General features: G+C 44.5%; 1 protein-coding gene across 2 annotated transcripts in view; it reads left to right on the top strand.

Moving 5' to 3' along the window:
- The first annotated feature begins 6,386 nt into the window (after positions 1 to 6,386).
- The window catches only part of bcam (basal cell adhesion molecule (Lutheran blood group)), a 67,833-nt gene continuing 46,357 nt past the window's right edge, over positions 6,387 to 27,862 (top strand). For both annotated transcript variants that reach the window (XM_049583241.1, XM_049583240.1), the window contains exon 1: positions 6,387 to 6,674. In XM_049583241.1, the coding sequence (XP_049439198.1) occupies positions 6,611 to 6,674 (64 nt within the window). In that variant the 5' untranslated portion in view covers positions 6,387 to 6,610. The remainder of the gene's footprint in view (positions 6,675 to 27,862) is intronic.

Below are 27,862 nucleotides of genomic sequence, written 5' to 3'. Positions count from 1 at the left end.
GGGAATATACCATGGTGCTTGTGGGGAGATGGAGGACATGGCTGGGGAGACAGTCCTGTGGGCTACTTTGCTTCGTCTGCTCCAATTGCAACCTGGAACCCAGTGAGCTGAATAACATAGGGTGATGGATGACTGAATTCAAATCTGTCATCAACTATGATTGGCAATATTTTGAGGTAAATGTGCTTATTAAAAAAAAGACTGGAAATTCACCAATGGCATGTTTGTGAAGAAAGAGTGGCTTGTTGGTATTATTTGACATTTTGCATAATATGTACCATACTGTGCCAACAGTATGATTACTTTTGTTTACGCCAAGTGAGAATACACTTGAAGACGTATAATCTTTATGCCAAGTATGGGGGACGTGGTTGAAAAATAATAGCATTTGAACAGTGTTCTGCACTCGGTGGATTATGTCAAAGAGCACAAAACACAGTGTGTCTGAAGAAGGATGACAACCTTGTTATTTCACTGTGTGACACCACTTTTACAAATTAGGTAGAGGCTACCTCCCTAAGATGTTCCCACCTATGCTTTACCTTTGTTCCACCTGTGGTGACTAGCTCAACTCTGTGACAATAAGAAGTCTTTTTATCACTATAAATAACATCAGCAAATACTTTGGTGCTTATGTCAAGAAATGGCTACCTTTTTATCCTTGACCCCTCCCTGCCTCGCTAACCCTACAATCTCTTTATCGATTCCCCTTCAATCTCCTTTCCTTTTCCTTTTACTGCCATCCGCTGTGTTTTTCTTTGTCCTCTTCCAACCTCGTTCTCCTCTCCTTCCCTGCAGTTCCATTAGGTAATGAGCCGATACAGTAAATCACTGCTACTGTACCGTCTGCATGACTAAAAGACCTTACGTAAGAATGCCCCACGCTCAGCTAAATCAGCACTGGCCACAGCTATGCAGAGTGATACAGGTCTGATGTAAGGCATTGCGAGGGGTTGCGCAGCACCACAGGATAGAAGACTTGTTAGTGGATCTGATGTCTCTCCAGCATAGAGAGATGATTATGACTGGGTCGATATCAGGGATGAGTGGCTGTATTGATGTGAGATCAGCGGGAAGGCTTTTTTCCCTCTCCTGTTGTCATTGCCAGGAATACACAAAGAGAAAGAGAAGGAAATGGTGTGAGCGTAAACTAGCTGCCTCTGCCCTGTCAGACTCCTGCAAGTGTCTTCTTCTGTGTGCAGAACAGCTGTGTGTTCCAGGCAGCTATCAGTGTCCTATGCTGCAGTAGTGTCACCTCCCCTCTTTGAACGGGACTGAGAAAATAATAACCAGCTGTTTTGGACCAACTGTGTTTGGAATGTGTGTCTTTGAATACAACTGCTCTGCAAGGGGCTATTATTACCTGCAGGGTGTGTGCCGAATATTGATTGCTGCGCCACAGTCAAACAGTCTCCAGCGAGAAAGAAACTACAAGGAGATAGATGTTTGTTTTGTGCACTTAGATGGGCAGTGGTTCCATTAAGCCATTTTATAGGGGATTGACATCTATTTATGTTTTCCAACTGCTAGTTTATGGGATTTGGACTAATTCAACGTCATAGATCACGCAATAGCCACTCTGAGCACTCAGACTGGTATTATAGCATTGAGAATAAGCCACTTAGCCCCTCATGATAATTGTATATCTGAACTGCAAATACCCTGTGCCATACCCTGCACATACCCAAACAGATTCTGGGGGGATTACATGTCTAGGAATGAATGGTATGTCTGTCAACGCGAGACAGTTTAGGCCAACTCCCAAGAAATTGCCTGCAGTTGTTTTGAAAATGAAAATCATAATTTGAGACAAATGCAGTGTTAAAGGTCAAACCAGGGCAGGAAATTTGTCTGTGGAGCAAAGTAATTACAATAATAATAAAATGTATTTGAGATAGCACCTTTCACAGAAATGAAGTTCACAAAGTGCTTCACAAAATACGATCAAACAATATAACATGCAATCAGTAAAAACAAAGGCAATATAACAAATAAAACAAAGCAACAAAAAGAAACTAAAACATACAGGCCATTTTGAAAAGATGGGTCTTTGGTTGTTTTTTTTTTAACATTTCTGAAGAGACCACAGATTGTAAACATAATGATAGAGAGCGCCATAATGTTGGAGCCACTACTTTAAAGGCACAGTCACCTTCTGTTTTGAGTCCAGAGCAGGGAACAGCCATTAGGTCCTGTTCTGAAGACGTAAGGGTCCTATTGATGATATATGGATGGAGGAGATCACTGATGTGTTCAGGTGCCTGACTATGGAGGGCTCTTTACGTGAGAACAAGTATCTCAGAGGCCGTTTACACATACACGGTGATTTTGATAAACGGAGACATCTTCCTTCGTTTGTGCCCTTCGTTTACACGCAAACGGAGATTTCTCCTCTGAAAACGAGTCTTTCTAAAAACTCCGGCCAGAGTAGAGATTTTGGAAAACTCTGGTTGCGCGTTTGCATGTAAACGGAGATAAACGGAGTTATAGGCAGCCGACGTCACAGTATGCACCTGAACTTGCGCCTGTGTCAAAAGTGCGACCTATGTTGCTATGGTGACAATGGATACATGGAAGGCTTGAGCTTCTCGTTACACTGCCACCTACAGGTTTGGCATGCTCTTGTGTATATATACACGGGTAAGAGTAAACGAAGATCTCTTTGAAAACGGAGACGGTGAAATGTCCGTTTATGAAAATAGCCAGCAACGTGTAAACGGCCTCTTAAAGTGAATCCCGAACCTAATGGGAAGCCAATGTAAAGAAACTAAAATGGGAGTGTTATGGGTTGACCAAGTTCCGCCTGTTACATGCATTGTCATTGTCATGCGAAATACACTTCCGTTTTTACAGGAGAATTACTGTTTGCATACAGTCTCTTTCACAATAGACACACTGCGTCAGTACAATACTCTGAATTGACGTTTTTTTTTCTTCAACAACAAACATATGGTTGGGGTTAGGCAACAAAACGTGGTTAAGTTTAGGAAAAAAGAAGTTTATCTTACGGGACGGGCTCTTGGGTGAAATTCTGTGTTTGTTGGACTCATCCACCATCCCTCTCGCCCACCCCAGTCAGACTTTTGCCACCATAACTTTCGTCCTTGTCCTACCGTGTTTCCTCCTGATGCCACTGGGCGCCATTAAACTATAACGACAACCAGCTGCGCATCATGCCGACGTTAAAGGACACCTTTTCTTGTTGGTTTCTAACGCTGCAAGTCACTGCCCAAGCACCGGATTTTGATGAATTCAGAGTGAGACTGGGCTCGGTTAACAGCCGAGCAGCAGCGTTCTGGATTATTTGAAGATGATTCAGAGAACATTTGTTTAGACAAGTAAAAAGAGAAATACAGTAGTCCAGTTGCGACACAAAAGCATGGATTATCATCTCCAGGTCAAGTCTTAGTTCTTAGCTGAGACTGACTAAGTGACTAAAACACACGGCCTGATCAAAAATAACACCAAGATTCCTAAAATTTGACCATATAGCTGACGAAAGGGACCCAATACTCTGGGCAATATTTGAAGCTATACTATCTGAAGCAATTACCAGAACCTCCATCTTCTCTGTGTTAAAGTCGCTAAAGAAAGGTAGCTGTTTTACCAACTAATTAGTTTTTGGGCAGGATCAAGACCTCTGAATGATTGTTAGTAGCCTGCCAGATTAATTTACTAGCCTTCAGCTAGAGCAGATGAAAATCATTTTCCATGTCTACGATTGCAAAATTGCTCCAATTTCCCATTTAATTGTTAATTGTTCTACAGATCATTTATGAAGGTTAGTATGAGTTCATGTGTCATTACCTCCATAATTTCCAAGTAATAAAGAAATCAAATTGTGCCATGTTTTTCTATAGGTTTTATTTCTCAGTTTTTAGCACTAACAATACAAAAACACAGACATAAGAAATACAGGGCAATAAACAAACTGCCAGCTATAGAAAAAACAGTACAATTACATGTCAGTTCATATTGTCTACAGGAAGGTTGAGGCAGAGAGATAGCATCTATGGGATAAAGACAATAAGTGGTCAGGGAAGTTCCAGCGGAGACATAGAGTTCTGGTAGATTAAAGCACAGTGTACAGTCCACTGCAAGGAAGTAGTCCAATGTGGTTAGTCAGCTTGACTCTGAATCCTTATGATATGTTCAATAAAAGGTCCCCAAATCTTAGAAAACTTGATGAGGGAGTTAAACAGAGTGTACCGGATTTTGTCAAGATGTGGACAAGAAACGATGTCATTTAGCCACTTTGTCAGCTGCACATCCATGATGTGAATCTCCCGTTCCACCACATCCTAAAGGAGCTCTATTGGATTGATATCTGGTGACTGTGGAGGCCATTGGAGGACAGTGAACTCATTGTCATGTTCAAGAAACCAGTTTGAGATGATTTGAGCTTTGTGACATGGTGCGTTATCCTGCTGGAAGTAGCCATCAGAAGATGGGTACACTGTGGTCATAAAGGGATGGACACGATCAACAACAATACTCAGGTAGGCTGTGGTGTTTAAACCATGCTCAGTTGGTACTAAGGGGCCCAAAGTGTGCCAAGAAAATATCCCCCACACCATTACACCACCACCACCAGCCTGAACCGTTGACACAAGGCAGGATGGATCCATGCTTTCATGTTGTTACGCCAGATTCTGACCCTATCATCTGACTGTAGCAGCAGAAATCAAGACTCATCAGACCAGGCAACGTTTTCCAACCTTCTGTTGTCCAATTCTGGTGAGCCTGTGTGAATCGTAGCCTCAATTTCCTGTTGTTAGCTGACAGGAGTGGCACCTGGGGTGGTCCTCTGCTGCTGTAGCCCATCTGCTTCAAGGTTGGACGTGTTGTTGGTTCAGAGATGGTCTTCTGCAGATCTTGGTTGTAACCAGTGGTTATTTGAGTTACTGTTGCCTTTCTATCAGAGCATGTGAGCAGAGCGGACCGGGTAAAAAATTTCCGCTCCTTGCTCGCAGACCTGTCACTTTGCACCGCTCATGCGCATTCTTCGCTCCGCTCCGGTCGACTCCATCATAAATTTTATCCCGCTCCACTCGCTCACCACTCCGCTCAAAAAAAACTGCATCGTACTACCCTAACCTGTAATCTTCTATTCACAAATAAAACATGAGCTTGGTAGATTCTCCGGGAAAGCCCTCTCCCCGCAGTTAGGGACCGTTCTCCACGGTACCGCTGTTGGCAGGGTGGAAATAAGTCAAAGTGTGGAGGAGACGGACCAGGTTAAGCGGCCGACCTCCAGGGAAGCCCTCTCGTCTCTCCCCGCAGTTAGGGACCGTTCTCCAGGGTACCGCTGCTTCTCTTCTCAGTTTCTTTTCTGAAGTACACAGTAAACGCCATAGTTTTGAAAAGAAAATAGTGTGGATGTGCGCAGGTGCAAAGATGCATTCTGGGTGGGGCATGAGCGACCGGAACGAAATTGGAGCGAGAGATTAGGCTCCGCTCCACCTTTTAAAAAAAAATATAGCCGCTCCTCGCTCAATACAAAATCATCCGCTCCCGGCTCAGCTCCGCTCTGCTCACATGCTCTGCTTTCTATCATCTTGAACCAGTCTGGCCATTCTCCTCTGACCTCTGGCATCAACAGGGCATTTTCACCCAGAGAACTGCTGTTACTGGATATTTTCTCTTTGTCGGACCATGCTCTGTAAACCCTAGAGATGGTTGTGTGTGAAAATCCCAGTAGATCAGCAGCTTGTGAAGTACTGGCACCAACAACCATGCCACGTTCAAAGTCACTTAAATCACCTTTCTTCTCCATTCTGATGCTGGAGTTGCCGCCATGTGACTGGCTGATTGGCTACTTGTGTTAGAGAGCAGTTGAACAGGTGTACCTAATAAAGTGGCAGGTGAGTATATGTTACTATACAATTGAAAGATGTCCACCCAGAAATTCCTGAATTTAGAGACCAGAAAAGGTGACCTAAGGTCCCCTCACATGTAGCAAAACTGTGCCATGTTAACACCTTAAATAAGTCTAAAAATAACTGTAACTAACATTCTGGGTTAATGGGGACAAAAATATATTGCGGTACAATATTAAATCTGATGTGAGCTCATACATTCCCTCCAGTTCTTCAGTGAATTCTCTGCAGTGAATCATCCTGATAAAACTTTAGTTATTTTGTATGAAGGGTACGCTTTTGGACTCGCAATGAGTCAGAGAGCCTCATGATAAAATCACTTTTAAGTTGCTTTAAAGAAATCCTGCGGGCCCCAGTGGACCTACGCGATTAGTCAAGCAGGTCTTTTCACTGCAAGTGAGGTGGAGAGAGAGACGGAGAGAGGAGGGGGTTGTATTGGGAGGAGGAGGAAGAGGAGGGGAAGGGGAGAGGGGGGGGTCACCTTTTGTGCAAATATATCAACCAAGAAGACTGCCACCAGCATCAGATTTCTGTGTGTATGTGTGTGTGAGTGAGGCAGAGAGGCACTCCTTTTGCAGAGAGAGAGAGACAGAGAGAGAGAGGGGAGAGAAGTCCAGAAAGCTTTGGAGCATTGAAAGAAGAAAGAAGAGTCGCTGCTGCCACATTTCCACTCTCCACAACCAAAAACAAAGTGAATACTCCTGCTTGAAAAAGTTTAGAAAGAAGCGGCCATGGACGGGATAACATTAGGACGCGCGTCGCTCTTGTGCACCTTGCTGCTGTGGGCATTTCAAGGTAAGTCTCTTTGATACTCTCCGCTACATTTATTTAAAATTACACCCCGTGTTAGTAACTTTATAACGCTTTGGACACGGTGCCGGGGAGTTTTTCATGGCTTCAGGCTGCAGATTTACACTTTCCTCTTGCGCGGACTCTCCAGTTAAGTGGTCCGCTGCTTACAGGACAAACCTGTCTGTGCGTGCCGCAGCCACACAGGCATGAAGTTGCTCTACTTAAACACTTTGTGGTTTCTGTTTGCTTTTTATTCTTGGTTGATGTTCAGCAACCTGTTACCAGCTGCGCGGATAAGCCAAAAAGTCGCCGATAGCAGGTGGAAAACTGGATTTAACCCGAAATCAAGTGTATCGAACAAGTGCATTTGTTTGAACAGAAGCCAAGTGGTTATAAAAAAAAAAAAAAAAAAAAGCAGTGGTGGGTCAGGTTGTGCAGCAGCAACATACGGGTTATCTACACGGATGGGATGTTTTACGGGTTAATGTCTCTTTGTAGTTGTGCGGTAAGTCGCAGCTCCGCACTTCTTTGCGCACAGGACTGCGGCACATCGTTGTTTACGCGCAACACCAAACAGCACCTCTGCCACGCTGCCACAATAACACACACTGAGCTGTCAAAATAAAACACAATTAAAAATAATCATGCTCACATGTAGGCTTCAAAAAGTGTTTATTTAATGTTTAATATTCTTAAAAATATTTTGGACATCACAAACACTCCCCCCCTCTAACTGTGAGAAATGATAAGCTCTTATTTTGAAGTCCACGTTGCCCGTCTCTGTCTCATCCACGCTGCTGTGTCTGGCTGCTGGGCGCAGTTTCCAGCGCTTTGATGTCTGATCTGCGGGATTTGCGTCTCCTTTGCTGGCAGCGCGCCTCACCCCTCAGCACCCCTGGGTGCTGCCAGAGAGACTAAGCCAAGTTAAATTCAACTTGCCTTATATGATGGTCAAAGAGAAAGTTTTTGATTGCAAACTAAAACCAAGTCTATCCATGTAAGGAGTTGTGCTGTGGTGCACCACAAGTTTATCAGTGACCTCATTTTTTTTACATTTGCCATGAAGATTTATCTCCCATGTTCCCCCTCTGACTGTCCCATCAGAATTTACAGCGCGGCTAGTCAGATTATGGTCCTGCTGTACTGTTTTTTTAGTGTCGCACTAAAATTTAAGTTCTTTAATGTGCTTATGAAATGAGTAATAAATTACTTGTTTGATGCTGATGTTTGTGTCTTTCACATTTTTGGCTTGAAAATATATATTGCAGGCTTCAGTGTGTGACTGTGTTTGTCAAGATCTAATTTGCTAAAATGCTTTCAGGGTATATTGTGAAAGTTATTTCTAATTCCTCGCCAGTGCAGTGGTTTGAAGCAGGATGAGCTTAAGGGCGGGGCTGGTGGCGCTGGGCGACTCCCCTCTCTCTCAGTGTACTCGCTGCTTCTTTGTATATTTCTCAATTCGCCTCAAAGTGTTGCAATTTCTTTTTATTTTATACAAGCATAGCTCTCTCTATTAGCATCCATGTCCACATTTACCTGTTCTTCCTCTCCTCTTTGCGCCACTTCATTCCCCAGATCTCCTTTTACGAGTCTCTGCGGCCTCAGAGACAGTTGTGCTTTGCTGTCTGTCCCTCATGGAGCTTTTTAACAGGTGCCTGCGCAAAAAAAGTGCCCTGTAATTGATGGACGCAGTGTAGATCACACATCCCTCTGTACAGCTGTGGTGCATTGATTTAAAGGCTCAGCTCCAGGTGCTGATTTCCCCTCATTCTCCCCATGCTGCTCTGAAGTCTGAGGAAGAAGGAAGGTCATTATTTCACTTTAGTACTACAAATGTTGATTTCTTCAAAGAGAAAGTTTGCCAAATCCCTCTGTTGCTGAGGCCTCCGTCTCTCTAGTCATCTCTCTCTCTCTCTAGCATAGTTTTGTCTAATAATAGCAGCTCTTGTTGGGTCTCACTGGGATTCTGTCACACAGACCCACATTCTCACAATTACTGGTCACACACTGGCAGGTTCCAGCTATGTCAGTTCTGAGCATAGAAGTGCACTAAATAGAGCCACCGGTGTGTCATCTCCTGTATGTGTGACGACATATTTCTGAGCATGTGTGCTGGTATTTATGCGTGTAGTTGTGACACATGGATATGTGGTGCCTGATAGCCTGGGGTGCCCCAAGGTGCTCGGCATGCCTGTACCCAGGACCGCCGCTGACCCTTTGACCCACTCACCCAGACATGTTGGTAAATGGCTCCTCTTCTGCGCTCCTGAGATGCCTTTGCTTTTTTCCATTGCAGCACAGCTATCAACAACGAAACCTGCTGAAATATAATTTAATTTTAGGTGTGTTATATTTGCGATAACACAGTTTCTCCAAACTAGAAACACTGTTTCTAAGCAGATGTTGAAGAAAATCTATTGCAACGCTTTCCCCTAGTTACAAGGTTACATAAAACACAGCCAGTGTTTTATCAAAGCAATAACTTCACTCAACAGCACTACTTTACCTTCTCCCTTAATTTGGATTGTTGCGCTTTTCGGGGGAATAAAAAGAACAAAGTGACATTAAGGTAAAGAGACAAAAGGAGAGTCAAATGGTCAGATGAGTTTGAGCTAAACTGTAGAGACTCCAAAGTGGTCAGGAGCAAGTGGAAAGAATCGTAGTGACAAGCATCAGCTGAGTTCAAGGTGTTAAAGTCTAACACGCAGCGTCAGCCTCTTTGTCTCTCACTGCCTTAATTCCAACAGTCATTTCCTCACTTTTAATTTCTGCCCCCCCAGCGCCCCACATCAAAAGTGCACCCCCTGGAGACATGTGCAATTATTATGGTATTAGGCCAGAAAAAGAGCCATTTAGCCACAAGGAGATAAAAGCCAGGGGACCTCTTTTACAACTGTCCTGGGGCACTGGGTTTTAGTGTTTTGCAAGCATATGCCTGTGTGCATTCTTGACTACATTCATGCAAAACATTAACAGGTATGCACAGGTAGCATACATTCACCAATCAGGAATGGGGCGCTCACACATGCACACGTAATATGCACCGTACATGGACGCACACATATGTAGAGCCCCTCACTGTGGCATTCTGGTGTTACGTAACTCTGGAAACCTTAGCTCATATAGGAATGAGTGACTGATTGATAGTGGCTGCTTTGGGTAAGCAGGTCTATGTTTGCCCCCTTGTCATTTACCCTCTGGGGGAGTGGGCCTTGAAATGGTTGGTTCGTAATTATTGGGGTGATTCATGTGTGTGACAGTGATGGAGCAAAGCACTGAGACGGAATGACTGGCATTCCTCCGGACATGTTGGAGCTCGCTCTGTAAAGTGTGTGTATTTGTTTGTCATCACTCCAAATTCTATAGAAGAGGGCTTCCATTCTCGCTTTACAACCCGCTCTCACCACAAGTTGTAGGCAGTAATCCACATACAAACAAGCGGCCACAATGCGGCATCCATCTCACTGTGAAGCGGTAGTGTTATAGGTGCAAAGCTGGAGCCTGTTCACAGCCAGGGTGCATTCTTGTGGTTTGACTGGGTTTCACTGGCCCGAGCGAGCAGGGGGCACCAGTTAAACATTAGTCAGTGAAAAATAAAGGGTATGCTGTGATTGACTCGTGTTCAGGAGTGCATGTACTCATTGAGCTTGGAGACGGCAATTTGAGCTCGCCAGCCTTTCCCATACACACTAGTGTTTATTATTTGCGGTGAATGACACATTAAAGTCAATTAGAGCAGTGTGATAGCACACTGATGTTGGCTGGCGAGCTGCAGCGCCTACAGGCAACTGGGCATCACAGATGGCAGGTTGCACGCACGTGGTTAATCCTGGTTTGAAGTCAGTTAGCAAGAATGATGTGGTTCACAGCGGAGACGGAAAAAGTTTATCCCCTCGCTTTTTCATCCTCGTATCCCCACAAGAGCTTCAAAAGAGCTGCAGCCAAAGCTGTGATTACACACACTTCCACAGGTACTCATACATAAACAAAAGGTGTGTTTCTCCAGATTAGCTTTGTCTATGTTCCCATCTCTTTCCTTCTTATCTTTGTCTGTCTGCCCATCGCTCTGCCTGGGTCTTTCTCTCTTTTTTGTCCTTAACAACACCTCAGTTGTGTTTGTGCGTGTGTTTGCTCGCTGTGATTTACTGTGTCGTCTCTGCCTGAGTCAACCAATCTGCTTTGTGCACGGTTCACAGTTAATAACCCTGCATAGCATCAGGAAGATCGCCCACTGTGTTTTTAGTGGAAGAGGGCTCTGTTTGCTTTTACGCCCATCCCTAGAGACGTTCCTCGGCAGATTTATGGCTGCTATTGGTGATTTTAAAATAAGAATGACCATCCTCCCCCGCTTGGCACGTTCACTGTTTCCCACTTTTGAGAGAAAACATTCCAGTATGGTGTTTGTCTCTGCCACTCTCCTGTGTATGGATGTGGATTTAAAGTTTCATAGCAGGGAAAAAGTGAGGAGAAAGGTGAAAAAGAAGCTGGCTAGAAGTTGTTTTGGTTTCATCTGTTGCTTTGAGGATGCTGTCTTGTCATTAGTGGGAGTTGTAGGGAGGGAAGGAAGGAAGTGGAGAGGAAGGGATGGACAAAAAGAGATCAAGGGATGGGATGAGAGATGATTACAGCTGACTGTTGTGGAGCCACCGTGCAGTCTTGTTCTTGTCTCGGGGGAGGAAGATGATGGTGATGGGTAATTTCAGATGCAGCCTTGAAAAGAGGCTACATGTCTGTATGTGTGTCCTTGTCTCTGCGTCTCTGTATGTGATGATGGTGGGAGCGGTGGGGGAGGCAATTCAGGGTTGGAGCAAAATTGAAAATTCACAAAGCTCTTTCGGGAGACGAGGTTAAGTGCTGCCAATCCATTTAGCAGGAGAGTGCTGTAGCAAGATGCGGATAAGAGCCTCTGTTTCTGAATGAGTTTGTTGTAGGAATACACAAAACAGCAGGATGGACTCCAGCTTTTATAGAGATGCGCTGTACAAATGTGTGTCATTAAATAGCAAGAAAGTACAATGGCCTACATTTTTATTGTCTGCCACAGATCTCGTGTCCAGCTGTTTTGATCAATTACGCGGCCTTCGAGGGGGGGATCAAATGAACAAAGGCAATACAGGCAGAGATAGCAGCAGTGAGGATCAGACAGGCGGAGTACGTCAGGATTGAGGGATACCAATTAGGAATGGGGAATGTCATGGAAAAGCCTGGATCTTGGGCCAAGGAGATCATTTTCCTGGCAGTGGAGAAGAAATCCTAACCCCTGCGCCCCTCCAACCCTAAACCCTCCATCTGACTGTTGGCTGGCAGAGTGTCCTCTGGGAGCCCCGCAAGCTGTTGCTTTTCAGACATCAACAGTTGCCTCAGCAGCAGTTGTTGAATGCACCCCTCCAAGAAGCCCTGCCACCCCCTCCCCTCATTTTAACACACACACACACACACACACACACACACACACACACACACACACAGACACACACACACACACAGACTTGGGGTCCCATTACCACCTCATGTCTTTCCACACCACTGGCTTGGCCTGGTGTGGGGAAAGGAGAGAGTAAAATTGTATGTTTGCTGTGAATGCACCCCTGATTTAATTTGTTTGTCTCTGTTCCTTTCTGACATGCTTGTACGGCTGAGTGGGTATCAATACCCGGGGGTGTAGTGGAGGGTATACCCAGGTATGAGGGTTATTCCCAATTCTTTTTCTAGCCGTTTACAGTATACTCACCTATTAGCCTAAAAGCCATTAAAATATATATGAATGTATACCCACTTCTTCCTCTGTAATCTACCCACCTCATCACCTATTATCACACCACTGTAGATACCTTCAAGATATTGACGGAAATAACCCAGTACCAAGTAATAACAAAATGTTTTTGGTCAAGTGATACCTGCATTCAATCATTTTTGCACCAGGGATCCAATCCTGGACCATCCCAACCCCCCGCCAGATCAGACTTTCTGTTGCTGCCGTCTCCGGTCAGTTCAAAATCTTCTCAGTTAGCACAAGCTAACACAGAAGTAGCAGCTAACATTCAACACTGAGCCATTAAACTAAGGGCAAGACTCTGTTGTTGATAACTGTTAGTGACGTAGCTTATTGATGCTAACAGTTAGCCCTGTCTCTGGGTGTGTGCAGCTTGGTGGACTCAACTGTCCCCGGTGCAGAGCTCACACTCCTGCAGCAGCTACAACCCATACAGTCTGTGTGGTGAAGTCGAGTGCGGTGTATTTGATGGAGTTGGCAGGTCAATGTGCCAAGATGCTGCCAGAACGTTCTAAAGTGTGGCTATATTACACTCCATTCAAATTATGGGTATTGAATGAATCACACTAGTGGTATCTGTATCACTGTAAGGGTATTGGTACTTGTATTTGTTTTAAATGATACCCTGCCTTACATGCTTCTTTAAAATTACTGAATGCTTCCCATGTTACCTACACCAAATTTCAAGCATGTTTCAGGTACTTGAATGCACCTCTGACCCAGGAATTCTTTCCTCCCAAGGAGTGGTTTCAGAAATATGATGGTGGAGTCTTAAGGGATTCTTTCCTCCCTTATCTGTATCGCACAATGATAAATGGGAGGTAAGGGTGACTTAAAGTTCACTAGGCTACAGAATGTTTGATGTTTACATACGCGTACACATGTGAGAACAAATTTACTCAAACCGCTGACACAAAGGTTGGCCCAAACCACCGCCATTACTCTTCTCTTTATGAAACCACTTTTCATGTCCAATCTCCTCCTTCCATCTGTCAGAGAACATTCCTGCGCCCCCCACCCCCGACTTTAATCTAGTTAATGGTTAAGCAGCGGTGGTTAACCTCTCCAGAGAGGCTGGTCACTGTTTGACAATGAGATCTTATTGCTTTAACTGGGCCGAGGGGACCTGGGAGACAGGAGTGAGAGCATTAATCGTCCATGCAGGGAAGGAAGAGGAGGATCAGAAGGTGGAGGAGGGGGAGGTGTTTTGTGTGTGATATTTGGTGGTGGTGTTTGCATTACAGTACCCTAATATACTCTTACAGCTTGTCTTAGAGGTGTGTGTTGGATGTTTGCTATGACTTCATGTCTGTTTTTGTGAGAAAAAGGGGGCTCCCCACGTTACCTGAGAGCGAGGCCATGAGTGTCATCACTGAACAGATCCAGTGTCAGCTTTCAGGGCTTCTAACTCGCCTAAGGACATAACTCGTCTTTGTTTCATCGAGGTTTCACTTACCTGAGCCCCTCTGAAACAACGACCACAGCACTAAAGTTCCCCCACTCCTCTCTGCCTGTGTGAACTTGACTTTGAGTAGAGGAGTGAAGTTACCATGCTCTGACTGTTAATGCTCTCCTCAAGTCACATCTTGTTCTTAACTTTAGTTTGATTCTCTTTTCTCGAGTAGTTACATTTTTCCCAGGAGTTTACTTGTCGATCTCTTTACCACACCCTACTTTGTGGCCAGCTCTGTGAATCATCACTTTTATCAGTGTTTTTCTTCTCCCCATCTCTCGCACTCATCTGTCTCTCCTCCTCCTCGTCTCACTTGCCTCACCCTCCATCCGTCATCTGTCTCTCATCACTGCCAGGGAACCGGCACAAAATACATGCATCCTACTGACCATGTGTTGTCTAATCATCACAATAGCCTGAACAGAAGGAACCACTAGAAGCAGGGTGTCTCAAATCCCTGGTGATTCTGAGCAGTAGAGGAAGGTAGTCTTTCTTTTTTATTTTTGACTTAGGTTTCATCTAATGACGATAATCAGGCAAGAAAACTTGCAATCACTTCCAGCAAGTGTTACAAAGTTGCATCAGTGCAGTGTAGCAGCAGTGAACAGTTTTCTTTTTCTTTGCAGATCCATTAAGCAAAGTGCATTTTTCAGATTTGTTTCCATTGGCAAATTCAAAGCAGAATCTCTTGTGTTGTTCATCAGTTGTGTCCATATTCCAGTAATACAAGAAGAGTCGAGTTTCATAGCTTAATTTTGATTCAGTCTAGCAGGAAAAAGTACAAGCTTGCTCCCGTTCCATCCAAAATCAATGCCTTTCAATTGGGTTATGACTCCATCAGGCTAAATGATTCCAAATTACATGTCAGTGCAATCTGCAGAACAACAAACGTGATGGATAGTTATTGTGTGGATAATGTTAGACTTACAGAGTGCCTAACTGATTTAGCCTCTTGTTATTGGGGGATAAAGTAATTATAACCCCAGTGTTTTGCCTTGGGAGCATCTTGCATTCTGCCCTGGCGGGCGTGTTGCAGCAGCAAGACTAAATTTAGTTAACAATTATTCGTACTGAATGATTATCAAGGAGAAGTCAGATGAACTGCACTTGTGAAGGGTGACTACGGTAGAGATCAGGCCTTTCCCTGGCTGCCTCGTGAAGTGCTGAGAAAAGCTGAGAGGTCTTGGACAGGCAGCCCAGAGGACCCCCTTTGATCCCGTTCCCCATACACACACACACTTCAAGATTTGTCTCTATGGAGGATGATGAAAGATGCACCGACTCCACATGTCAATTAGCAGTTGTGTGTGTATGTGTGTGTGCCTGTCCATTGAAAGCAGTGTGCGAGGGTGGGGCTGGTTAATGGCAGGGGCAGAGAGGACACATGTTCAATAATAAGGCCCGACAAAGGGGGACAGGCAGAGGGAGGGATGGAGGGAGGATGGGAGGATGATGGAGCACCCAGTGTGTCACTGCTTTTCATTATGTCTTGCTCCTTCTTATGGCTGGAAATCAAAATCATTATAGTAATAGGAATATTTTCCCCACACAGAAATGAATCACAGTATAGCCAGTCATGTAGAAAATAATGAATTTTAGTTTGCTTAATTATTTTTGGACTAAAACTGTAACTAATGATTATTTTCATTATTGATTAATCTGCTTATTATTTTCTATTTTAAATCACTAAATTGTTTGCGCCATAAAATGTGGAAAAAATGTGGGAGGGTGTCTGTGAAGTGCTGTAAAGTTGAGTTGACTCAAAACACACTTAAAACACACATTAAACATGGCTTAACAGTGACAATTTCAAACACAAGTACACAAATTGGCTTCACAATAACTCACAGGATTCACAGACAAAGCACTTGTCTTTGTCTGGACACATTTTCCCCACAAATACAACATGTTAATGTTAATAGCACAAGCCTATGGCATTTTACATTATATAAATTAGCTTAGCAGCTAGCAGACTTTTCCTCTACTCATATAAAGCCAGGGACAACCCTACAACAAACAGTCCAAAACACCAAAAGATAAATTTTATATTGATGAAAACATAATGGACCACAAAGAGGACACATTATGACTTCAACAATATGAAATTGTTGCAGATTAATTTTCTACGGACCGGCTATTCAAATAATCAACTAGTCTTTGCACCCATAATTTGAACCACTTTGTAAAACATTAATTTGTTCATTCGCTTATACTCTAAGGGGTCTCAGGGGGGCTGGAGCCTATTCCAGCTGACATTGGGTGAGAAGCAGGGTACACCCTAGACAGGTTGTCAGACTATTGCAGACAACCAATTACGCTCACATTCAGAGCTACAGGCAATTTAGAGTCACCAGTTAACCTGACCTGCATGTCTTTGGACTGTGGGAGGAAGCCGGGGAACCCGCTGAAAACCCACGCCAACATGGGAAGAACACACAGAAGGGCCCCAGCTGGCTGGCAGATTCGAACCCAGGACCGTTGTGCTGTGAGATGACAGTAATAACCACTGTACCACCATGCAGCCTGTCATCACAATATCATACCACTGAAAATCAATGAACTGTAACACTGACGTATCACTCTGCTCAGCTGCATGGTGATTTTATCCTGTGCATACTGAGCTTATAGACTCTAAGAGTTGGCAAATGGTACACTTGACTGATATGCTCTATGTTTGCATGTTCGTGTGCGTCTTTTTTTTCTTATGAACTAGCCCTCAAGTGTTGGGGGCAGCAGGAGAGCCAAGTGTACACCACTCAACAGTGTTCATCTCAACTCATAGAGTGCATTACTTCACACATGCTGTAGCCCTGGGACTCCTCACTGCAGCACATTGTTTAAAATGTATTTTTCAGTGAGATCTTTCTCTCTCTGCACCTGAACAAGGCTACATTGTTAAGACATTCCTGTAGGCTGTTGGAATGCAGGTATTAATACTGGGCTGATTACCCACACACCAGTGAGCGAGGGAGAAGGAGAAGGAGAGGGAAGGAAGGAGAGAGTAGGTGTCGAGTGAAGAGAGTGGAGGAGGGCAGCACATTGAGGCGCAGTGAAAGGGAGAGCCTGACCAACGGTGGTACTCGTCAATGTTTAAACCGTGTGTGTGTTTTGCACACATGGATGAGTACATATATGAACTGTATGCAGGTGCTCAAGTGTGTCAACGTGTGTGTCCATCTACATGCTTGTGAAAGAGGGGAGTCTGGCGTATTTGAATGTGTGTTTGGAATGCATACCCCATTAACTGCCCTAACACTGCAGTGTGTGTGTGCGTGTGACAAATCAGAGAGTTAGCTGTGGGTGTGGGACAGGACTCGGCTGTGTGTGTGGGCACTCGTCACTTGCGGCAGTCGGGGCTGTTAGGAGCATGTGAACATTACTGCAACCCCAATGTGAACTGGAATCCGGACTTAACGGAGGATATAAATAGGTGCGTGTGTGTGTCCAATCCCACATCGATGGCAGTACCAGCTGGTGATGGGACAGTAGTGGACTTGTAGGAGAGCCCACCACTACACTTGGGGGGCCTCACATTCACATGTCTAGAACCACCTCTCAATGGAGGTCATTATTAGATGGTCTTTATGCCAAAATAATGTGTCCAAGTTGATATTTGTGGCAAAAATGGGGGATATCAAGCTTTTATTTCTTGTATTTCCATGTAGCTTTACTATTTCCTTTATTAATCATATTATTTTCCTCATACCTGTAGTGATGTTTATCAATCAAGATTGTTTTGGTTTGAGTTGCAGTGTTGGAGATATCGGCCATAGAGATGTCTGCCTTCTCTCAAAAATAATGGAACTAGATGGCAGTCGGCTTGTAGTCCTCAGAGCTCAAAAAGAAAAAACACAGCATCAATGTCTCTTTCCAGAAATCTTGACCCAATTGCTGAAGATAATCCACAGACCTTGTTGTGAGCAGTTTCATGTAGAAAGTATTTTCTTTTTGCCAAACTGCACCCATCAACCATATCATAAGGCAGAAGGAAGCGTGCATCTACTAGCTACTACCAGTAGGACGCTATTAATGTTCATGAGTAGATGCACACTTCCTTCTGCACGGTGATATGGTTGGCAGGTGTAGTTAAGTAGAAAGAAAATAGTTCCCAAATGAAACCACTCACAGCAAGGTCTGTGAATTATCTTGAGAATGATGTCTGGAAAGAGACATTGCTGTTGAGTTTTGGGTATATTTATTTATTTATTGGCGCTTTTAGCACCACAAGCCAAGTGCCATGTAGTTCCAACACGGTCTCACTCCAAAGTCATCAAAATCAGGTGCTTGGGCAGTGACTTGTGGTGTCAGACACTGACGGAAAAAGCCATCAATTAACAGCAGCATGATACGCAGCCATTCACTGTTGTAGTTTTACAGCAGTTGGCGGCATCAGGGGGAAACGGGGCAGGACAAGAATGAAAGTTAAGGTTGGTGAAAGAAGGGTGGTGGAGAGGGTACAACAACCACGGACTTTCACCCAAGAGAGTGGGGTGCATGTCTTGTAAGATCATAAAGCCAAACCCTGTTCTTCTCTCCAAAACCCAACCACGTGCATTAGTTGTTGAAGGAAAACAAACGTGAATTTGCGTTGTTGTACTTACATAGTGCGTTTATTTTGAAAGAGGCTGTATGTAAATGGTGAAGTGTATTTTGAAAGAAGACAATGCATTGACATGGCGTCCCAGGGTACCTTTCACATTGTATCTGGACATGGAAGGTTCATGACCAAACGCTGATATGCAACGAGGTCAGAGTGAGATGTGTTGGTAGTTCCATTGTATTGAAGAGAAGGCAGACATCTCTATGGCTGATATTGCCGACATTTGGCAACTCACACCAAAATAATCGAGACTGATAAATAGCACTACAGGTTAGAGGAGAAATCTTTATTTTTGATTTTGGGGTGAACTGTCCCTTTAAATTGGTAGCAGCTCCTTTCCCTGTTTGCGTTGTGTCATATTGTGCTGCCATGGTTGTGGCCCCTGGTTCACCAGCTGGTGGTATATGATACAGGCTGTCAGAATTGGAGCCTGCTCTCTTGGCAAGGAAGTTAGCAAGGTAAAGCCAGCCAAAAAATCTACCATCCACTGCCTACACCCTTTTCTGTAGCCCCTCACCCACACACACTCCCCACCTCGCCCCATCTGTTTGTGTGTGTGTGTGTGTATGTTCCGTTTGGCGCTGGTTTAGGGGCAGTTGGTGTGACGGGTCATGAGAGCATCAAAGCCAGGCCCACCATCGGCATGACGGGGCAAACAAAGTCAAAGCTCAGTGTGCAGCGGTGACCCCTCGCTAATGCTAACTTCTCCAGGTGAATCAGTGAGAGATGCTACATGCTAGGTGCAGTATGAGGAGATGTGGAGCTTATGGTTACATTGGTACCTGCCAAACAATGGCATACTTGTCTTCCTGTGGCTACCCACCTGTTCTCTCCTCCCTCGCTTTGGCTGTATCCAAGTATCTGAACATTACCTCCTGTCCTTCATAGAAACACGGCCCCCATCCCCCACCCACACTGCGCTTCTTTCTTTTGCCTTCTCCCATCGGGGAAGTTTTGCAGTTTTAGCAGGACAAAGGAGATGGTGGCAGTGGCTGAGAAAGAGGAGAGACAGCTGTACTGTCATGGACTCGAGGTAGTGTTTCACGTGTTCACTTATACCACCGTCTGCACCTCTTTCTCTTGGTGGCCTCATTTCTGCCACTCACTGTCTCCGCACTCTTTCCTGTTTTCTGACACTTTCACCTCCTTCCACTTCCTCTTGGGTTCTTGGTTTCTATTCTCACTACTGCTATTACCAGCGACAATCTCCTCGAATTCTGTCTTTTGCGCATTCGATTTCTCATATCACATCCCACTGCCTCCACTCTCTGCTGCGTCTTTTTTTTCTTGTTTGTGTCAGTCTGTTCCCACTCGACTTTGCTGGTCGGAGCCCCTGCAGTGGATTATCAGTCAGTTGACTCACAGAGGGCAGCCAAAGCCTCCAGTACAAACATGAGACAATATCCAAATGATTGGCTGGTTGGCTCTGGACCGTGGAAACAAGCCGCCATATCAGCTTGAGCCAGGCTCGGTCCACAGGTCTGCCCATAAACCATATTAGCCAGTAACACAGACACACTGCAGTGCTTCTGTTTGTTTGCAGCAGCTGCTTTGGGTGTAGTGCAATCCAAAATGGAACAATTTATCAGATAAATACAGAAGCTGCTATCGGTTGTTTTCACATACGGTTATTATGCATGTGGGTGGGAAGAGGAGTTTGAATTGCAGAAATCAGATTTTTTTTCCCTTGTGTTCAGCATGCTCAGCCATCAGTGAGTTTTGTGTCCTCACTTCCTGCATCTGCAAATGACAATTTAGGCAGAGCTCAATCGAGGCAGTTTCCTGCTGACGGACGATACTTTGTGCAGATAAGATGGTTGTATAAAATCTTGCGAGGTGCACATAATGTGGCATAGCTCCCATATGTGGCCACTTATTTGCAAAATGTTATGAATGAAGCAACCAGTTGGCGTGATTTACGACAACAGAGGGTGGTGAGCATCTGGGTTCTGGTATGCTAGACGTATATAGCGCCACTTCAATCTGGGGAACACATTTCCACCGATCAACTGGGTCTTCCAGTCCCATCTGCCTTCACTTGTGCACGGCTGAAACTTAAGCTGCAGTGTTACCTCCAAGTGTTGCCTCCATGTGTCTCCCTGCCACCTCAGCCTGTGGTTCACAGCTCATTATAGTGATATAGAGATACAGGGCTGGCTTTTCTGCCCCCCAGCTACCTTTGTGCCTGGAGATGCTGAGTTGAAGTCATGGAAAATTCTGGAGCTCTGCTGATGACAGACAGCTTCCACGTCTCCTGTCCGTCAACTTGGCTTACTTCTTTTCCACATTCCTCAGCTCACAGCAGCGCTTTAGTTCATCTCACCTCCTCCTGGGTTTGACAGAACCCCCCCCCCCCGCTACCCTCCTGTCCTGTCCTTTCCCATCTCCCCCTCACTCTACTCCTTCCTGCCATATACCTGTAAGGACACGCTTTTGCCTGCCTGTGCAAACCCCTCTAAAACACCCAGCCATAAATGTCAAAATTCGCCCAAGGGCCCCAACTCAACTGCAGGATGTGTGTAATTCTAACCCAAGCATTACAAAAGCCTGCTGTTCTCAAATGACATTTAGTGACATACAGACTCAAGAGGATGGTCTTTGAGGAAAAACTCACATTGGTGACTCACATCATAACAACGAAAAAAAATCTGGAAATGTAAATTGAATGACTTGTTTTAAAAAAAAAAAAAAAGATCTTTCACAAGCATGCCTGTGATTTTGAACACAGCGTTATGAATAATGAATGAATGACGCTGGATGGGAGGTCCAGCTATGCAGCGCCACGGCCGCCTTTGAGTTCATCTAATTGAAACAAGTTCAATAGTATCATGTCTGCTTTTATCTCCATCTTGTTTCCTCTCCCTCTCCATCCCCCACTTGTAATGAAAAGCAAAGGCTGACAGCTATGAATATAGTCATATGATCAGACGTCCAGCAGTATACAGGATGTGTTTCATATCACCCTTCTTACTTCATTTTGTTTCACTTTATTTATTCAAAGATTTCCTCTTCTTGTGCCACTTTCGAAAATGGCTAAAAATATGACGAATGCAAGTAGGCAGTTTTATCTTTTCCATCTTTATCTCCTGCCCACTACCCTCTGTCTAACCCCAACCTTCTCTCCTCACCTCCATACCGCACCGACTCTCCCTCCCTCTACCTTCCTATGCTCAAACATCCCTACATTATTACCAGATGCTTGGAGATGGAGGAGGTGGATGAGATGGTGCCAGGGTAGTCGAGGTGCTGATAGCTAAGCTTCAACGCCCCGATGAACTTCCAGAAGCCTCGTCCTTACACACATGCACAAAGATATACACACACGCACAGGCAATCATCCTGCTTGGCTTACGACCATATGATGTTTTATTTTCTCCATTATCTTAAACAAGCAGCACTTGCGACGCCTACCTGGACCATCTGCTCCTGTAAACACATGCGCGACTCATCGACTTGGACAGAAACCAGAGTTTTCTCGCAGGCTAAGCTTGGTGAACAATGCTTGACTGTATTTTACTTATTTTTAATGCAAGCCGGGGCTATGCTAACCCTGAAGTTATGTTTTATGTCTGGTATAAATGCATAGACAAAACATCTTTGGTTCTCAAAGATACACTCTATTAATAATAAGGAGGGGAATAAACTGGTCTCTATACCGTCTGCCTCTGTGGTATGCAGTAGCTATGATTAAAGTGATCCAAGAACACCCTGACACACTCCTTTTGTATGCTTCATTTCTCCTTTGATCTTGGTTTGCTGGCAATCATACAGCTTCGCATCTTCATGCCACTTTCGCCACATTTGCTTTTTTTTTTTCTCCTTCATATTAACATCTGTCATCCTTGTAATCTCTGCCTGTCAGGCTCCATCGTCAAATCATCTCTTGTTTTGTTTCTTCTATTTCTTCTATATTCTATTCTGAATGGTGTTCTTGATACAGTATCTTAACTGGACATGCTTGCATTAGAATGAATGCACAGAGGCGTAATATTATAGGTGAAAGAAAAAGATCCCTTTCTTGATATGTTTGTGGCCAGTGGCTGCTGCAGTATAATAGACAAATGGAATTTAGGTCGAACTCATCTAGGGCCCCAATCTGTCTCTGTTAGTCATGTGTGTGTATTGTCTGTGACGTCACAGGGCAGCGCAGTAAACAAGATGATTTAACACACCCAAATAACCCATCAGACCGGAGAAGCGGAAGTAAACAAAGAGAATACCATACCGAGACAAACACAACAAGGAAGTCAGGGACCGTAATTTGGCAGAATTGTTATCTATTAAAAACCCTGATCCTTCCGACCTTACAGCAAAAAGTTGGAACAATGCTAACCCTGCATTGTTGCCTCCAACCTCGTACCAACTATCTTATTTATAGTTGTGTATTCCTATGAACGGTTCAGAAACTCTTGAAGCCCACGTACATTTCACCGATAGCTGGCTGACTTACCATAATTCTTTCAGGTGCTAACTGTGTCGTTTTCTCCCTTTACACAGAGATAAAATTAATACCAAATGACGTTAAATGTTTTCCAGTCGTAAGGCATCATAAATCATCTTCTAGAAGGTGTAGATATTTACAGTAGGCAATCGGCTTTGTTACATTGAACAATATGTTGACAGAGCAAGGCAAGCTAATTGCCCTGCTAATTGTGATTGGTTAAAGATTGATTGCTCTTGTGATCTTGCTTACATTGCCTCGCCGAATGGAGCCAACGATTTTGTCTTGTATTTTACTTGGCAGGGCATAGTGAACAAAAAGATTGCCATATATTTTGTTTTCGATATTTGTGATGTTGTGACAGATTAATCAGGAATTAAAAGTTGTCAACAAGAGAAGCATGAAGATATTGAGAAACCTTTTACTGACTTTTCTGAGGATTTCTTTTATCCATTTATTTTAAATCAAAATTAGGTTATCTTTAACCGTTTAGCACTCAAAAAGGAGTAGGAAGAGTAAATCTTTCCAATCATACCTCCTTCTTTCGTACGATATAATTATTCTGAAGTTATTTCCTGCTGTATGCTTTAATAGCAAACACAAACGGGCCCCTAGTGGCTCGATAGGTGGAGCGGGTGCCCCATGTGCAGGGGCACCATCCTTGCCGCAGCGGTGCAGGGTTCAATTCCTGCCCGCAGCCCTCTCCTGCATGTCGTCCCATCCCTCTTCCCCCTTCACGCTTCACTGTCCCATCTAATAAAGGCAACGAAAATGATAAAACCCACAGTGCACTAGCATTATGGTGACTTTTATGTCATCTTTCAAAAAAGAATCTATGGGGTACCTGTTCTTTTCTTTCCATTGACTAAACAGTCCTATCAAATACTTAAGTTGACTTAATCTTCTCTGAACTAGGTTCCTTCCTTGAAGAGGAACTGTCTTGTGTCTTGTTAACCAGGCTTGCCCTTGGTCTCCGGCAGCCAGTAAAAGAGGCGTCAGTGACCTAAAATGGAGGGGCCACAGTATTGATGAGATGTCAGTGGGAAACCTTATAGAAGTGTAAATTTGCTTTATTTAAATCAGAGTGAATGATTGTGTGTGTGGGTGCCATAGGAAGCATAACCTGAAGGGTCGCCAGCCCATCTGGTGTGAGATCCCATGGGAGGCCAGTGGCATCACACATCAGCGTATGACCTTGGGTATGTACACTTCAAAGGTGAGGAGGAGCTGATGGTGTTTTTCCCTGAGAAGCAGGACATGGGTAGTGTGCAAGCGGAGGAAACTGTGGCACTGAATGGATCAAAATCTGTTGTTGGGTCCACTGTGTTAGAGAGAGTGTGAGTGTTTGGAGGTTCAGAGGTTTGGTAGTGCAGTAGAATGTGGCTGAGACATTTTTCAGTCTATTACTAAGTCTAACCTTTTCCCCCTCTCTCCCCCCACCCTCTTCCTCTCAGCCCCCACCACCCGTCTTTGTCTCTTTCTCCATCCATGACTACGACCCACTGTTTTTGTCTGTTTATTTTTGACTTTGCTGTCTCTTCCAGCAAACCCTCCAACCCTTACCTACACCACCCGTTCCCTCCTCCCCTTCCATACATCTTCATCAGCCCACAGTGTCTCTATCTTCCATCTCGTGGAGTTGCAGGTCTGTGCAGGTTGAGACACATGTTGTTTTGTCTCTCTCAGGTTTCACGCATTCCAGATATTATCTCCTGACTCCAGTTAGCGAAGCTGATAAACATCTCTACGGGGGAAGTCAATCACTTAGCAGACAATGACGGATGGTGCCCTCTGCGTCAGGCCTGGTGCCCACAGATGAAAGGCCAGCTCAGGCGTGGCCTTAAGATAATACCTACATCATGCTGGACGCTCATGCAGTTATCTTCTCAGATGACTCTGTTCTGCTGTCAGTTACATTTTATGTTTTGCTCTGCAAGCGTCACCAGACAAGTGTCCCTGGAATCCGTCACAATGAGAGTGAATGTTGAATATTTAAATCTTGGCTTCATTTCCCTAATTGTTTCATCTGTTGTCTCCCATTTCTTTTCTAATTACATCACCACCCAAGCTATGAATAATAATTTAATGAAGCATTAATGGATGTGAAAAATGTACTGGGTAGCAGATTGAAATTTTCTAAGGATTGGGATAATGCACCTTCTGAAAGTCTCTGGTGAGCCTTGATGTGTAAATGAGTTAGACAGTTTTGGTGTCTTATTCAGAAAAATGTCCAATTTATGTGAAGTGGCTTCATGAAAAAAAATTGGAGCTTGGAATTGGAATTATTCATGGCTGACATTTCCTCTGGTTTCGTTCTGTCATTTCGGAGCTCTCTCTTTACAACGTTCATTTTATCAGGTAACTCGAGGACAGTGTTCTCATTGTCTGTTTATTTCTGTGTCTGCGTCTGTGCGTGCCTTTGTGTATCTACCCACCTCTAATCCAGCCTCGGGCTGCTTCTGTCCCCTGCAGGCTCAATGTCAGCAGCCTGACTTTGATGTCAAGCCACAATTTATTTGTCTGTCTCTGCGGACTCCCCTGCTGTCCACATAATGTCAGGCAATCAATAATAATGTGACCTACCTATCTACCCCGCCTGCCCACTGCTTAAGTTATTCACCCCCCGGCCTGCGCTGTTCCAATCTCTGACCTGCACCCTGCCCCTGGAAACACCCCTCTCTTGCCCGGCCTTCCCACTTTTACCAATAATGCCTGTAACCTCTATGTCTGTTACCGTGGTAACATACAGCTCCCCCTAAAGCATAGACCACTTCTCCCTTTGTTTAAAAAAAAAAAAAAACTGCCCTCCGTGGAGGCAGATCAAGAGAGGGAGGGTCGAAGACAGATAGAGGGATGCATAAAGAAAGAAAGAATTAAAAGAGAGGATGGATTAGCTGTTTGTTCATGAATATGTTAGTGCGTACCCTTTCCCGCTCCCCCTCACACCACCACTGTATGCCTGTGGAGGTAATCGAGAATGGAAGAAGACAGGTGTGCCATTATGGCGCAGATTAGTGAGGAATGCTGGAAGGTTAACACAGATGGGAGTTGGCTAACTCCAATGCATATTTGTGCGCGAGCTCATATTCCCCTCGGGTTTACGTTAAAATATGTGTGCATAATACGTGATCTGCATGCCACTTAGGATATGTGTGCTTGCTCTGTCCATATGCTCAATGATATTTGAAATATGCACATGGGGTGTGTAAATATGTGCATGTGTGTGTGTGTGCATAGCTTTCTTCCTCCTCCTCGCCCTACCCATGTACGGGCGAGACGAGAGTCAGCCCCTCACTATCTCCTTGTCTCCAGCTTATCTGCTGGCCTGTCTTGAAGTGTTGATGCAGAAAATAGAAACTACTTTGCGGGAATGCATTCTCCTTTTTCTTTCCCTTGTGTAAAATATGCGCCTCACATGCAACAAAATACCATGAGACACAAAAGATAATGCAGTGTGACATGGGAAATGATGTAGGATGCTTTTAAGTGTGTACCACAAAGGCTGTTTTATCTTTCTATAATAAGTTATCTGCATGAGAAAACTGTTGGCATCAGTTTGAGATATTCAAGGAAGCTGTCTGCATACAAATGACTGTGCAGCTACTGTATCTATATCTATAAATATATTAGCAGTGTGTGCACACTGGTGTGTAGATCTTTCTGTGCACTCTCCTTGCAGCTAGCGTCTCACTCACGGTGTGGTTGTTAGTGCGTCTCTTCCAGTATCCAGCCTCTCAGCCGGTCTTACACCAGCCAGTCAGCCAGCCATGTGGTCCCCCTCCACTCTAATTAAACTCACCGTGGTTCCAAACTCCAACCAGAGAGACACAACCTCAGTGCCAGACTCTGTGTCAGCTGCTGCCAAAACCTGTGCGTTGGTTTGTGTGTGTGTGTGTGTGTGTGTGTGTGTGTGTGTGTGTGTGTGTGTGAGAAAGAGAGAAATATTGAGGGAGCTCATAACCATATTTACCCCTCATTTTCCTCTGTCAAGACATAGTGTAGGAGAGTTTGCCAAGGCACCAGAGAAGCAGCGGGGGAAAACAAATAGAAATGTGGAAGAGCAGACAAAGACGGATCTACAGTAGACTGTATATTCAAATGCTTGCCGGATTGAGGGAAAATCAGGAGTTTAGTGGATTTAGAAATCAGGAAGAAGAAAGGGAGGAATGCAGGAGAATAGTAATTAACTCTGAATTATTCTATCTCTGAGGGATCAGGGGGATTAATAGGGGCTTTGGTTTGGATTCTGCACCTTTCACTCTGTTTCAGCATGGGAGTCTGGTTCCTCTATGTAAACGTGTGTGTGTGTACCGCATGTGTCTCGCTGTACTCCAGAAGGCTCCATGTGTCTGTGCCAGTGGGCTTGTGACCGTATCTGCCAGCCAGCCAGCGATTTTGTGTGTATTGATGTGTGACTTTGTACCCCCCACTTACTGAAGTTCATCCAAGCATTATAAGTTAATCCGCCATAATAGGCAAAAAGACAGAAAGTGGGGGAGAGTGGTAGGTAGGGGGAGAAGAAACAAGAGGGGTAGGGAGGCGGAGCATCAAAAGGTAGTGTGTTTCTTAGTGTGTGTGTGTGTGTGTGTGTGTGTAACAGTCTGCTGTGTGTGAGGTATGCCAGGCAGGAGACTACAGATTTAGGGCTAGACAGACCGTTCTAAATCTTCGGCTTATACGCTGTTTTGGGACAGCGAGTGTTGATAGCCCAGGCAGGCAGACAGCTCATGTCGTTGAGATGAAATCATGGCTTTGGCCGCCTTCGCAATCGCAACTATAAATCTACCCAAATACGATAAGAAAACACTGATTTAAGAGGGGAGACGAGGTGCAAACTTTTTTTTTGTTTGGAACGAATGAATCATTGGTGGAGTATGAAGAGGTGAGAAAGATAAGTGGGAATCTTGTGGTTTAGCTGACACAT

This window comes from Epinephelus fuscoguttatus, linkage group LG8 (assembly GCF_011397635.1).
Source record: "Epinephelus fuscoguttatus linkage group LG8, E.fuscoguttatus.final_Chr_v1".
Taxonomy (NCBI): domain Eukaryota; kingdom Metazoa; phylum Chordata; class Actinopteri; order Perciformes; family Serranidae; genus Epinephelus; species Epinephelus fuscoguttatus.
Note: the sequence above shows the minus strand (reverse complement) of the source record. Positions and strands in the feature narration are given on the sequence as shown.